We start from the raw sequence: 12,986 nt of genomic DNA, 5'->3' as shown, positions 1-12,986 counted from the left end.
TCTTATCCAGCACCCGCTGTGTCTGGACAGCCTGGGTTGGAAAGGACCATAAAGACCATCTACTTACAACCCCCCTGCCATGGACAGGGACATCTTTCCTAGACCCGATTGCTCAAAGCCCCATCCAGCCTGGTCTTGAACACTTCTAGGGATGGGGAATCTACAGCTTCCCTGGGCAACCTGTTCCACTGCTTCACCATCCTCTCCCATTCCTAATATCTAACCTGAATCTATTCTCGGTTTGAATCCATTTTCCCTTGCTGTCACTACACACCCTTGTAAAAAGTGGCTCTCCATCTTTCTTGTAGGTTTTTTCAGGTACTAGAATGGCCACAATTGGGTCACCCTTATCTCTTTTCCAGACTGAACAATCCAAATCTTCTTAGCCTTTCCACATAGGAGTTTCTCAACTTGCCCGGGGATGCCTTCCCTGCTTGCACTGTCGGTCACACTTCATCCTCCCAAATCTTTCCCCGACACGGAAGCACGTCTCACATTCTTCGGGCCATAAGGTAGCCCACCTCATCAGGCTGGGCTCATTAATAGAGTAACTCATTAAGGAATAAGTGCAGTACATCACACAGCGCCGCGCTGAGTGTCTGTTTGCTGATTTGCATTATCACAGCGACCTCCACAGCTTTTGGGATTCGCTATTTCGGCGAATTCGCGATTGCGGCGCTGTGGGCAGAGCCGAGCGCGGAGCGGCCTCGGGCTGGCATCCACACAGAATCCCGGGAGCAGATCGTCTGGAAAAGACCTCCGAGATCACCGAGTCCGAATTGTGACCGAGCACCACCAAGGACACCATTCCTTAAGCACCTCAGGGGACGGTGACTCCACCATCCCTCTGGCCAGCCCACTCCAATACCGAACCGCCTTTCCTGAGAAGAAATTCCTCCTAATGTCCAACCTCAACCTCCCCTGGTGCAGCTCGAGGTTATGCACTCTCGTCCCGTCGCTAAGCCAGGGCACACGCCGCAGTCAGGCGCGGCTGCGGAGTAACTTCCCTTACCACACCGACCCCCAGCGACCGACTTTATTCCCACCCCACTCCCATCCCGAGCCATCCCGACCCCGCCCCTTCCCCGCCCTTCCCCGCGTCCCGGCGGTGGGAAGGAGTGCGCACGCGCGGACCAGCCCCTGTGCGCGCGGCGGGCCCCGGCAGATGCGCGCGCGGCCGCGACCCCGCCCCCTCCTCCACTCCGCCCCGCCGCGTGAGGCGCGCGCGCGCGCGTGGCGGCCGCGGCGGGATGTTCGTGGCGCGCAGCATCGCCGCGGATCACCGCGACCTCATCCACGATGTGTCCTTCGACTTCCACGGGCGCCGCATGGCCACCTGCTCCAGCGACCAGAGCGTCAAGGTGAGCGGGAGCCGCCGGGCCCGGCGCTGGACCGGTGTCACGGCGCCGGGCGTGCGCGGCCTACCGGGCTGCGGGCCGGGCCGGGCACAGCGCAGGGCTCGGCCCGCGGGAGCCCCGGTGCGGTGTCGGCTCCTGGGACGCGAGGCTCCCGCCTGTGTTTGTGTTTGTGCGTGCGCTAACGCGTGTAAACACGGGGACTCCGCTTCCGACCCATTGCTGCGGCAGGGAAAACATTCCCGGCTGCTGTGCCTGCAGCCGTGCCGCTTCTTTTGTTCATTCAGCTGGAAATCTGTATTTGTTAAAGAATATTTACGAAAGGAACTGCTGCTTTGTAACGTAGTGCCCACAGTGTGTATTTGTCGTGGGAAGAAGGTGAAGTGCCGGTAAGCAAAAAGCCAGAGTGTTCAGTGTGTGCCCTGGCAGATTGGGTAAAGTATAGATTACTAGAAGCATTAATTTTTACATCCCTTTAGAGGAAATAAATTAGCATTTTACATTTACTTCAGAGAAAAGTTGATTGGCTTTTTCCGTTTTTTGTGCATAGTGAGAAGATGGGCAAATAGATTTAAGAAATCTAATTTGCAGAGAGCAGTTGTGTTTGTTATTAAGTGCAGATAAATGGTTGAGAAGGTCTCTTTTTTCGTAGAAAGCTGTGTTATATGTAGATTTGGCTTAAGAACAAGGAACTTTCTCCCTGACCACAGATTGAAAAGCAAATAACCAACCACAATAATATGGTCCCCCCATAAAGTAAGCCAAAGCCACGGGGATCTTTGGTTTGGACTGACTACCTAGAGTGTGCAGTTCTTAAAAAAGATGTGCTAGGAGGTGGGTTGAACACAGAAACTGTGTTCTTTAGCAGTGTAATGTTACTTTCCACTAATAACTGAATCCTTTATGAGGCTGTTCAGATGTTTTCCTCCAACCAGAGGGACAACATGACCCAGGTTGTGTTAGAGATCCAGAGTGACAGACGTGAAGGGACTTTTAGTACAGTTTTAAAGTGAATGAGTGACAAACGGGAGGGGGTATCAGGTGGTAACTTTAATTTGGTTATGTTCATGACTTTCTACATGATATAAAGATGTGTGGGAAGTCAAGAGAGAGGAAGGTTCAGTGACTTATGTGGTTATAAATCAAGGCAGAAATCTCACAGAAAGAAATAAGATCTGTTTCCCCACCATCCTGCTGTATATTTTACTTCCCTTCTCTGCTTTTGGAATGAGTGTTGGGAGCTGCGTGAGGGTTTTGCAACCAGAGCTGGGCACGTGAGGATGCTGGAGGCTCTAGAATGAAACAGAACAGTGTACTCTTGGAACAAAGTATTGGGAATTGTAGTAATTTATCTTTTATGTAATTTACTGTTTAAAAATATCTACAAGTCATACAATAGTGGGTTTTGCAGGCAGTGCCTCTTCTCCCTACTTGTAATAGGTGTATTTTCAGAGTTGGGTCAAGTGCAATTTTGTACTGATCAGGTATGGTGTCCTGGATGAAAATGTTTAGTGAGGGGGTGTGTGTATATTTTTATTTTATATATATATATACACACACACATATATATATCTGTAAAGTACTAGTCAGCAAGCTTTATTTACAAATTGTATAATTGTATTTTGATTTCTCAATAGGTCTGGGACAAAAGTGAAAATGGAGATTGGCATTGCACTGCCAGCTGGAAGGTTTGTATTTGTAAAAATTACATAGACATAACTGTAATTTCTCCATTGTTTTTGGAGCAACATGCTTCATTTCTGCTGAATTTTATTGTAGAAATGCTTTTGGTTTCATGTAGATTCTGTATGTCTTGTATAAAATGCTTTTTCTTAGCTTTTATGAGACATCTCTATAGCCTCTCATTGAAGCAGATGCTAACATGCAGTCTGCTCTTGTTGGTACCTAGTTACATTGCCAGACTCTAGTATCAGTAAACATTATCAGTGACTGGTGTTCAGGGAGTAGAAAACAGTACCTTAATTTTTAATTGAATATTTCCTTTTGCATGTAGTAACACTTAAAAAAATAAAAGGGGGAAATTAAAAGGAAGCTGTCTGGCTATTAAATGTTACAACATTTGACCTCTACTTTTTGTTCTCCAAAACCTTTCTGAGAACTGTGTTGTATAGAGGCTCTGCTTCATCTGGATAATTAGTGCATTCAGCTTCTGAATTGTTCTTAAACTTGTATTTAATAGGACCACAATGCATTCATCCCTGTAAAGGGCAATGCAAGGGAGGCTTTTGAATTCTCTAAGACAAGAATGTTGCCTATGTTGCCTAGGAGCTTCATATTAAAAAGAAGATTAATAATGCTTTGCAAGTGCTTTTGAAAAGTACAGACAATCTAGAAGTGAACGTGGTAATGGCTGAAATTTGATTGAGAACAAAACTGTACTTTTTGCATCAAGACAGAATCATACTTTGGACCTGAAGGTTGTAATAAATAATGCCTTGGAATAGACTTAAGTAATTACATTTTAAGCACTAAGAGCAAGAACTTTGCAGTGCTGAGTGGAATAAAGAACTGTAACAGCTGCTATGCAACTTTGTATAAAAGAACATAAGTGTTGCATATAGGTAGAATTATTATAAAAGAAAGGCCTGATAAAATATGCTTCAGGCCTGCTACTCCAGCTGAGCTAACAGCTAGCTTGTAAATTCCCATGTAAAAAAAGTTATGAAAATGAGAATCAGTTAGCACAATAATCTATTCTAGTAACAAAACCATTCACACCTACAAAAACAAAAAATCTGTCCCATAGAAATCAGTGAACAAAATCTGTAAACTATCCAGGAATAGAGAAATTTGATGAACATGTAAAATGCCATTTACTAACCAATTAATTGAGTGGCAAGAAAGTTTTGAACCAGTTAAAGTTAAACACAAGGTCTTAGAAAACTGTAGAAAAATAGGCTGTAACATTAAAGATTACCTTGCCTACATAAAGAATCCAGAGTCCCATCTGTTTCTATTGTGACACATAGGTTTCAAAGGAGCAGTGTTACTACTTTCTAGAATTCTCTTCTTTAGAAAGTCATGAAAATAAATGATTTCTTGGCCTAACACAGTAAGTTTGCTTCTCTACAGTGTTTTGATATTATCTTGCAGACACATAGTGGATCAGTATGGCGTGTGACGTGGGCCCATCCTGAATTTGGGCAGGTCCTGGCATCCTGCTCGTTTGACAGAACAGCAGCTGTATGGGAAGAAATAGTGGGAGAGTCAAATGATAAACTCCGTGGCCAGAGTCACTGGGTGAGACTTCTTTTCTATAGCTATAAAGTTTCTGATTTTGGCTATGTTTTGTTCATTTGTGGCAACATTCCAGCACAAAGTAAGTATTTTTAAAACATTTGAGGAAAACACCTAACTGGCTACATTCTGGCCAATTAGTGTCACTATTATCGTGTTTCATAGTATGATGTTCCCTGGCAGACAACTTGCAGATAGGAATTCCCACCTACAGTAGAATTAAAGGTGGGTTTTTCTTTGACAAGATATAATTTGAAACAACACTGGCTGTTCTTACTCATCTTTCAAACAAGAGAAAAGTTAGGGGGGAGATTTTTTGGTGGAAGTTGTAAGCAATCCTGGGAAATGGTGCTATCGGGCTTTGATTAGCATTCCTTAGGAAATTAATTTTTTTGGATGGAAATTCCTTTGCAGGTCAAGAGGACCACTCTAGTAGACAGTAGGACATCTGTTACAGATGTGAAGTTCGCTCCCAAGCACATGGGTCTTATGTTAGCAACCTGTTCAGCAGATGGAGTTGTAAGGATCTATGAAGCTCCAGATGTGATGAACCTCAGCCAGTGGTCACTGCAGCATGAAATCTCATGTAAGCTCAGCTGCAGTTGTATTTCTTGGAATCCTTCAAGGTATGTTACTGATATATTTGCTTTATGACTGTAACAGGAAGGGAAAAACCATTCAAAGCTGAACTGCTTTGATTTCTGTTTGTCCAGAAGCACTTAATGGCTTTCCCTGTGGACACAGTGTTGTGTCCTGTTGATCCAGTTACTCTTGTCTTCATTAGCAGTAGTCTGTGCTGAAGGTTCAGGCATTCACTTTAATGCATGGGATAGGATAAAAGTTGATTTAAAAACTAGAATTCATCTACATTTAGCTTATGTGATTTGTCTTTCAAAATCAGAATGAAATATCACTAAATCATTAAAAGCACTGCAAAGAATGCATTAAACTTGTGGTAAAACCTAGACTAAAGTCTATTACAGAAAGTCAATTCTTCTCTCAGCAAACATAGTCTTGAATTGTTAAATAGTGTTGTCTAATGATTTCACCTTAGGGAGTGTATAAAGTGGGCCTTAAAGACAACAGAGTGAAGATAGTGGTAACTGCAAATAGCATTTAACTTGTGTTTCTTTGTGATTTTTTCCTTGTGATATTCTGTGGTGGTGTTTTGTTTTCTCTACAGATAATGTGTTTGAAATTTATCAAATGGCTTGGTGTGCTTTCTATGGGAAATATATGTTAATATTATGTATGTAATATGTAAATATAACAGTATTTGTTTTCACCTTTTAGTTCTCGAGCACATTCTCCAATGATAGCTGTAGGAAGTGATGACAACAGCCCAAATATACTGGCTAAGGTTCAAATTTATGAATATAATGAAAATACCAGGTATGCTAAATAACATATATAATGTTTGTGAGATCATGAAGTTGCTTATAATATATGGCCTTTTATTCCTATCACTAGGTGTGGAGTGGAGTAGTAAATAATAATGATATGTTAATTTTATCTCTGATCCATTGGGTGGGAAAAGAGAGGGAGACTCCAGAATGGTAACTGATGTTAACAGAAATTATATTCATAATTTTATTCTCTGTCAAGGCAGAAATGTTGGTGTTCTTACCAGCACTTTAAAGGGAGAGTTATTGGTTTTGTGCCTACTAAATTATATGTTTAATTTTGCACTATGAGTTAACAGCTGAAATTTAAATTGTGTTGCACCAGGCACTGTTTTGTTCAAAGCCTTATTACAAAGATTTTAAAGGCATGATTATAGTGACAGAAAGTGCTGGGAATTGCTCATGGTCTGTCAAAGTTCATGTTGTACAGTCAAGAGTTCACAGAACCAGAAAAGGCTAGGAAGTTTGTGTACCAGCACTTCCAATTAAATGATAACAGGGAAATTGTGTTTGATTGGGAGTGATGGATGTGGGAAAGGAGCCAGAGTGTTCTGTGGATTTTATGTCCAGCTTCAGGCAGTGGTTTCCTTGCATTAACAATAAAGTTACTGTAACTTACTAAGAAAATGGAATATGTGTTTATCATAGAGCAGAGGAAGCAGCCAGTGGTCTGCTTAAAAGCATGGAAAGTTTAGTAAGTTACTGAGATGCAAATTCCCTTTAGATTTGTGAATGGAATATTTCTTTTGGTTTCCCTTTTCCAATTGTAGACAAAAATGTTCTTTGTACTTCAATTCTTGCTTTGTTGTATGACTTACAATACTGTAGCGTACTGTACTTAGTGGCTACAGTATCTGATAGATTCAATTTCTGAAAAAATCTGCTTGAAATTATTGCCTAAATTTATGTTAAAAATACTTTTTTTTTTGGCAAGTCTTATCATGTATACTCAATCCTTTTTCCCATTTCCACTCTATCTGGTCTATATAATTTGCATCACTGGCAGTTTTCATGGCATTAAAGGTGAATTTCTTGCACCGTACAGGAAATATGCAAAAGCAGAAGCTCTGATGACAGTCACAGATCCTGTACATGATATTGCATTTGCTCCAAATCTGGGAAGATCCTTCCACATCTTGGCTGTAGCAACCAAAGACGTACGAATTTTCACACTAAAACCTCTAAGGTGAGCTTCAGAGGAAGACGGTTTGGTGTGATGTGATGCATACTATACAGTCTTGTTCAAATAGTCACTGCAAAGCAAAAGTAATAATGCATGCAGGATTGTTTTCAGCAACCTGATTTTTAAGGTGACAAGATTGTGAGCAAGTCTATAATTTTGTCTGAATACCTAATCTAATAACAGTTAATATTAGAAAGAGGTAGTTCTGACATCATGCTCAAAGCCAGACCTTTGAACAGTTGTGTGCAGAACTGTCACTTTTCTCTTAAACAGGAAAGAATTGACTTCATCAGGAGGATTAACAAAATTTGAAATTCATATTGTGGCACAGTTTGATAATCACAACTCCCAGGTGTGGCGAGTGAGCTGGAATATCACAGGCACAGTGCTTGCCTCCTCTGGTGATGATGGCTGTGTTAGGCTCTGGAAGGGTAAGGACATCCCCCTGAAACACATTAACTTTGTAGTTAACTGAATTGCTTGAGAAATTTTACTCAAAACATAATCCATTTTATATTTATGAAAGATAGGTATTTTTTTATATTTCTGTTTATGTTTAAGGAAAACAGGATTCAGAAATAAGTTCCTGTACTGGAATAATTGCATAATTTAGGCTGCTGTGAATAGTTTTGTTACTATATACCCTGGAATTGTTTCACCAGACTAGAGATTCATGAAGTTGTCATTTTTAAAAGGAAGATAGATCTTTTCCTGCTGCTAAACCTAGAAAATCTACATTCAGTCACAATGTCCAGGCAAATAGCTTTTTTTCTGTTTACATTTTTAAAATAAAACAAACAAATACATGCACCCCCCTCCATGAACCAACCAACCAACTACAACAAAAAATCCCCACAACAACAACAAAACCCCCCTGGCAGTTACCTTATGTATTCTCATTTGTTCCTTAGTATTGCAATGGTGGAAACAGAGTTTTAAATTATGGACAGGCAGAGAATATCAGGCAGCTAAAGGGCCAGATCCTAGTTGTTTGGGATTTATATATTGGTATTGAATTTCAGTTCTGATTCACACCATGTGTGGGGCAGTTGAAACATATTTGTAGGGAAAGCTGAGCTTCAGAAGAGAAACTAACAGCTTCTATATATCTGTGTTTGCAGCTAATTACATGGACAACTGGAAGTGTACTGGTATACTGAAAGGTAATGGGAGTCCGGTGAATGGTAGTTCTCAGCAGGGAATTTTTAATGCCTCTCTAGGTTCAGCCAATACAAGTCTGCAGAATTCACTAAATGGATCATCTGCCAGCAGGTAGGTTAATTAGTAGAGAGACTGATTTTCAGTATATTGTCTTTTTTCTGAATCTTCTTAATTTCATTTAGCTCTCATATTTGTTTTACATGTTTTTAAAGTGCAATGTCATTTATTGCATGAGTACTTCTATAAGCTCTTCTGGTTTTGCTCTATGGTTTGTCTGTTATGCCAGTGTTAAGAGGAAAATGAACAAAACAGTAAGTCATACTGAACCAGTCTGTATAAATAAGCAATGTAAATAACTATTTTCATTTTTAGTCCTTTCATATTATTAAAAACAACGTTTCTGAAATAGTTTCAAAGGAGAAGCTTCATCCTACTGGTGTGTTACTGCCCTTTTGTTTTAGATACATGTTTAAAGGTGAAGCAAAAATATCAGCAACAATTTTTTTATCTGGGATAATGTAGCAGAAGGGAAGGAAGGAAGAAAAGTTACTTCATAACATATGGTTTCAACAATCAAATGCTAGATTAGTTTACTTGGTTTTTGCAGATGTGTACCATCAATTGAATAAAAATATTTTGGTTTCTAAAATTTTCCTCCTATGGCATTCATATTGCAGATAATTTGCATCTGTTAATCTCTGTTAGGTTTTTATTCTCTAATAGTTGCTGTTTAGTTGGTAAATTTTACTGCCTCTTCTGAAAAAGCATTTTCATTTGTGCACACTGAAATATAGAAATACGCTGAGTCTTGCATCTGTATAGTACTGTGTGTACAATGAGCTTTACAGAATTTTAAGTCACGTATAAGGATGAGATGTGGCCAGATTGTCTAGCAGCAGTTTCCAAGTTTTGTGGTCACCTTTGTTTTAAATGCCTTGGGATGGTTTCTGTTCCCATCCGTGTGCAGCTGCTCATGTGGGGTTTTTTTCAGTTTGCAGTGCTTATCAGTAAAGTTTGCTTTTGGGGAGTAGCATCAGCCTGCCCGCTCTTTCCCTTCCAGCAGTCAATCCTGAATGACAGTTCAGGATCCCTAACCCTGTTGAACAGAGAACGGGTTTCACATTTTCCTCACAAGATAAATGAGAGTACAAGAGGTGGTAATGGGCCTGAACCCTGCAAGAAAGGGCAGCAGAATGATGTTGGTCATGGTTCCAGGTTCTGCTTGCAGTGTAGCAGATAAAATCCAGCCCTGCCTTGGAAATGGTAAATCCAGAGCTGTGTAACTGTGTTTGCTTGGGCTCCCGTGGGGAAATGCAGGCTGTTTTACAGCCCTTTAGCATAGGGTGTGGTTTCACACTCTTCTTATCTAAGATTGTGCTTACCACCAAGACTAACTGTCCCCACCCCACTGGTGGCTCTTCTCCTGTCCCTGAACTTTGTGCTAAGTCATTTGTGAAACTGAAACTTCTAGCATTATTGCTATTCCCTTGATTGCTCTATATTTTAGAAGGTGTTTTGTCTTGGTTTTTAAAAAATTATTCTTTCCTCTGATTTGTAACAATGTTATTTCCAGAATTAAGTCTGTGGCTGTGGAATTTCCAGACATACTGTATCTTGTCCTAGGGTTAAGCCTTATTATAAAAGATACACAATTTACTACAGGCTTTTTTTCTATGATAGTATTGTCCTGAATTGAGTAAGCACAGTCATTTACTTCTGTGTTAGTGCTAACATGCTGATAAAGATTTATGCATTGACATTTGACTAAATAGGTATCCTACACATAACTTATTTTGTCTCTGACTGTATATGCTATGTTTCATGTCTGTACGTTTAAACACTTAAAACAGCTGTAGCACAGGCAGATCTAAAAAAGATTATGAAAGCACTGTGGCCAAACTAGATTTGTACTCAAAATAAATTTCAGAATATGTGATGTAGATTGTTAGGAAATAAACCAGTAGGGGTGTATTATTATGTTGATGTAATTGTGTGTCTAGATTTATGATACAATTTCCATTCTCCATTTGTATTATGTCCTTTTTAACAGAAAGCAGAGCTGATACCAAGCTAAATGGAGTAACTTTGGTGTTTTGCTGCTTGTTGCATGCACACAGGAATGGAAAACGAACTCCTTTTTCCCTTCCCCAGCGTCGTTTGACCTCTCCCAAGACACCAGCAGCCTGCTAACTACTCAATGCTGTTCAAAAAGCCTTTTTAAAACACGTTGTGTGCGATTTTTGTACTAGCCTGCACAGTTTGATACTGATGGAACACCCGATAGAAAAATACTTGGAGAGGCATCTTGTTTGGAAAAAAACATAAACAACCCACCCAAACCCCAAAACTTCCATCAGAACGTATTTTTGAAAACTTGTCAAATTAAAAGATAGTTCATGATTAAAACCAAGAATTTTTGTCCTTGATTGGGATGGGAGGAGGGAAACGACCATTACAATAACTTTGATTAAAATTGTTTTGAGAACCAATTTGTTTTGCATTTCAGAGTGTTCAGTATTTGATTAAGATTTCTAAACATAACAAGGTTGTAACTGCTTTGTAATATATGCAACTGTTAGTTCAAAGGAGTAAGAAAACTGTCTTGACAATTGTACAGATGATGGCTTTTAGTATTTTGGTATTGCTTCATTTATAATCTTTGGTATGACTTCAAATAAATGTTTGTAAGTACTGTCATACTTCATCCTAAAAGAAGTATTTTTTCCGTTACATATTTGTACATTCTTATGGTAATAATTACAATTACATGGGATATTTAAATTCTCTAAACATAGTATCCTTGAAAAATGCAAACACTTTAGCCATACAGAGATATAAACCAAAATGCAGCTTGTTGTTAATTGTTACATAATTTCATTAATAAACTGATAGCTGTTTTTTGATGTAAGTCCACAGAATTGTAAACAAGACAGAAAGCATAATATAGTTAAACTGAAATGCACAAGTGTTACGGGTAAGTTCTAATAAAAACAGCAGCAAAGTGACATGAAGTGGCATAATTCTGAATCTTGCATTCACCAGGAATCTTGAATTTACACTGAAGATTTTGCAGAAATATGTAAATAGATACAAAGACTGTGTTTCATTGAAAGTAGTTATTCTCTGTAAATGTATATCATTAATGTTAATAATTAACAGTGATGTTTTTACGTCTATTCTAGAAATGCTGTGAAGTTAATCTGGATTAGATGTATATGCAGCCAATGTACTTTGATAATATTTAATGTATATTTTGTGTCACAAACAAAGCACTACTGAAAGCTGTTAACAAATCACAGTAATTCTGGGAGAATGAAAGCCTGGTAATAGCTGTACTACACCACCGTTTTGACTTCCAAAGCAATCCATTCATTTGTAAAAATGTATAGTAGGACTTTAACTATGGTATTATTTTCAATGAACTTCAGTGGAAAATACTATTATTTTGCTTTAAAGAAGGGTTTCCAGATTTGTCTTGTTTTGAATTACAAGCCTTGATTTCTGCTGTTATGTTCTATTGGTTTTGGCATGGATATACTAAAGCCTTTTTTTTTCCAGCATGTCTTTTCTCCCCTTTGGTTCTCCTTGTATTTACTACCTTTCTCTTCTTTTCTTGTTTTGTTTTGTTTTTTTTTATTTTGTTTTGTTTTGTTTGGTTTTTTGTTTTGGTGTTTTGTTCCTTTCTTAATTGTTTCAGGTATTTCTTTCCCCCTCTGGATTCCCCACGGGCTGGATCGAGATGGTCCAGTCACGCCCAGCTCCTTCCTCCTCCTCCTCTGATAGAGCAGTCTTGTGATGCTGACACTGCCAGCCTCCAGTATCCTCACCCTCGCAGACGATGTGTATCTCGGCCTCTTAATCTTTTACCTGAGAATGAAGGGGTTTAATATGTTACTTTAAATAAATTCTGAAGGGCCTTATTCTGGTGAATTTGTGAATGCTTCCATTTCTGGCTGCCTTTGTATTCCTTCTCTGGTACAGAAGACATTTTTAAAAATGTGGGAACTTTATGCATGTTTTGCAAAACAAAAAAAACATTTAGAACATGTTATTTGTGTATCAAAGACCATTTTAATTTGTATCCTTTGAATTTTGGCAACATATATGAAGAGTGTTATCCACTAGCTCTTTATGGAGTAGGTGGCTTCAATGTGCCTGTCCTTTTTTCTTTGTTTTTTTTTTCTCCTTTTTGAAATTATGGTCTTTATTTTTTTCTTTTTGTATACTGCATTTACATGTGAAACACATTCTCAAAATTAGACATGCCTTTAAGACACTTGTGAGTGAAGAATGATGTTGGATCCGCTTGTTAAAGAAACAAAACCATTCCTGTGTATACTGCAGCAAAAGAATTCGGAGTGTTTGGTTACCTAAGATTTTTCCATCTTGCTGTATGAATATTTAAATTTTATAATTGTGGTTGACTAATAAACTTGTTTTGAAAGGTCTGTATTTGTATGCTTTTCCTTGTAATTAACCTATTTTTTACTAGGTTCCTAATGAAGGTGTTTTTTTGATTCAGATGTCCACTCTCCCAGCTCTGCTTTTGTGCCTTTCTTGATGTGCAGTTGCAGTACTGCTGGTGTGTGCCACAAGGTGTGCTCTGACTTTTCCCATGGGTGTGCT

General features: G+C 39.2%; 1 protein-coding gene across 6 annotated transcripts; it reads left to right on the top strand.

The window, feature by feature from the left end:
* Window positions 1–1,179: 1,179 nt before the first annotated feature.
* Window positions 1,180–12,808, top strand: SEH1L (SEH1 like nucleoporin). Of its 6 annotated transcripts, none has more exons than XM_079302199.1 (9): window positions 1,180–1,361; window positions 2,993–3,043; window positions 4,470–4,616; window positions 5,028–5,239; window positions 5,907–6,005; window positions 7,062–7,202; window positions 7,473–7,630; window positions 8,321–8,471; window positions 12,058–12,808. In XM_079302199.1, exons 1-9 carry the CDS (start codon window positions 1,251–1,253, stop codon window positions 12,245–12,247), a joined length of 1,260 nt encoding a protein of 419 aa, XP_079158325.1. In that variant the 5' UTR covers window positions 1,180–1,250; the 3' UTR covers window positions 12,248–12,808. The 6 variants fall into 6 exon arrangements, with proteins under 6 accessions (XP_079158325.1, XP_079158327.1, XP_079158329.1 ...); XM_079302201.1 differs by having other exon boundaries at window positions 10,478–12,808; XM_079302203.1 differs by having other exon boundaries at window positions 10,411–12,808.
* The last annotated feature ends 178 nt before the right edge of the window (window positions 12,809–12,986 follow it).

Source organism: Erithacus rubecula, assembly GCF_903797595.1.
Source record: "Erithacus rubecula genome assembly, chromosome: 3".
Lineage (NCBI taxonomy): Eukaryota > Metazoa > Chordata > Aves > Passeriformes > Muscicapidae > Erithacus > Erithacus rubecula.
Note: the sequence above shows the minus strand (reverse complement) of the source record. Positions and strands in the feature narration are given on the sequence as shown.

Coding starts and splice junctions, on each gene's coding strand:
- SEH1L (XM_079302198.1), top strand. CDS start 1,251: ATGTTCGTGGCGCGCAGCATCGCCGCGGATCACCGCGACCTCATCCAC. Junction 5,240..5,906: donor ATTTCTTGGAATCCTTCAAG/GTATGTTACTGA, acceptor TTCACCTTTTAG/TTCTCGAGCACATTCTCCAA. Junction 7,203..7,472: donor TTCACACTAAAACCTCTAAG/GTGAGCTTCAGA, acceptor TCTCTTAAACAG/GAAAGAATTGACTTCATCAG.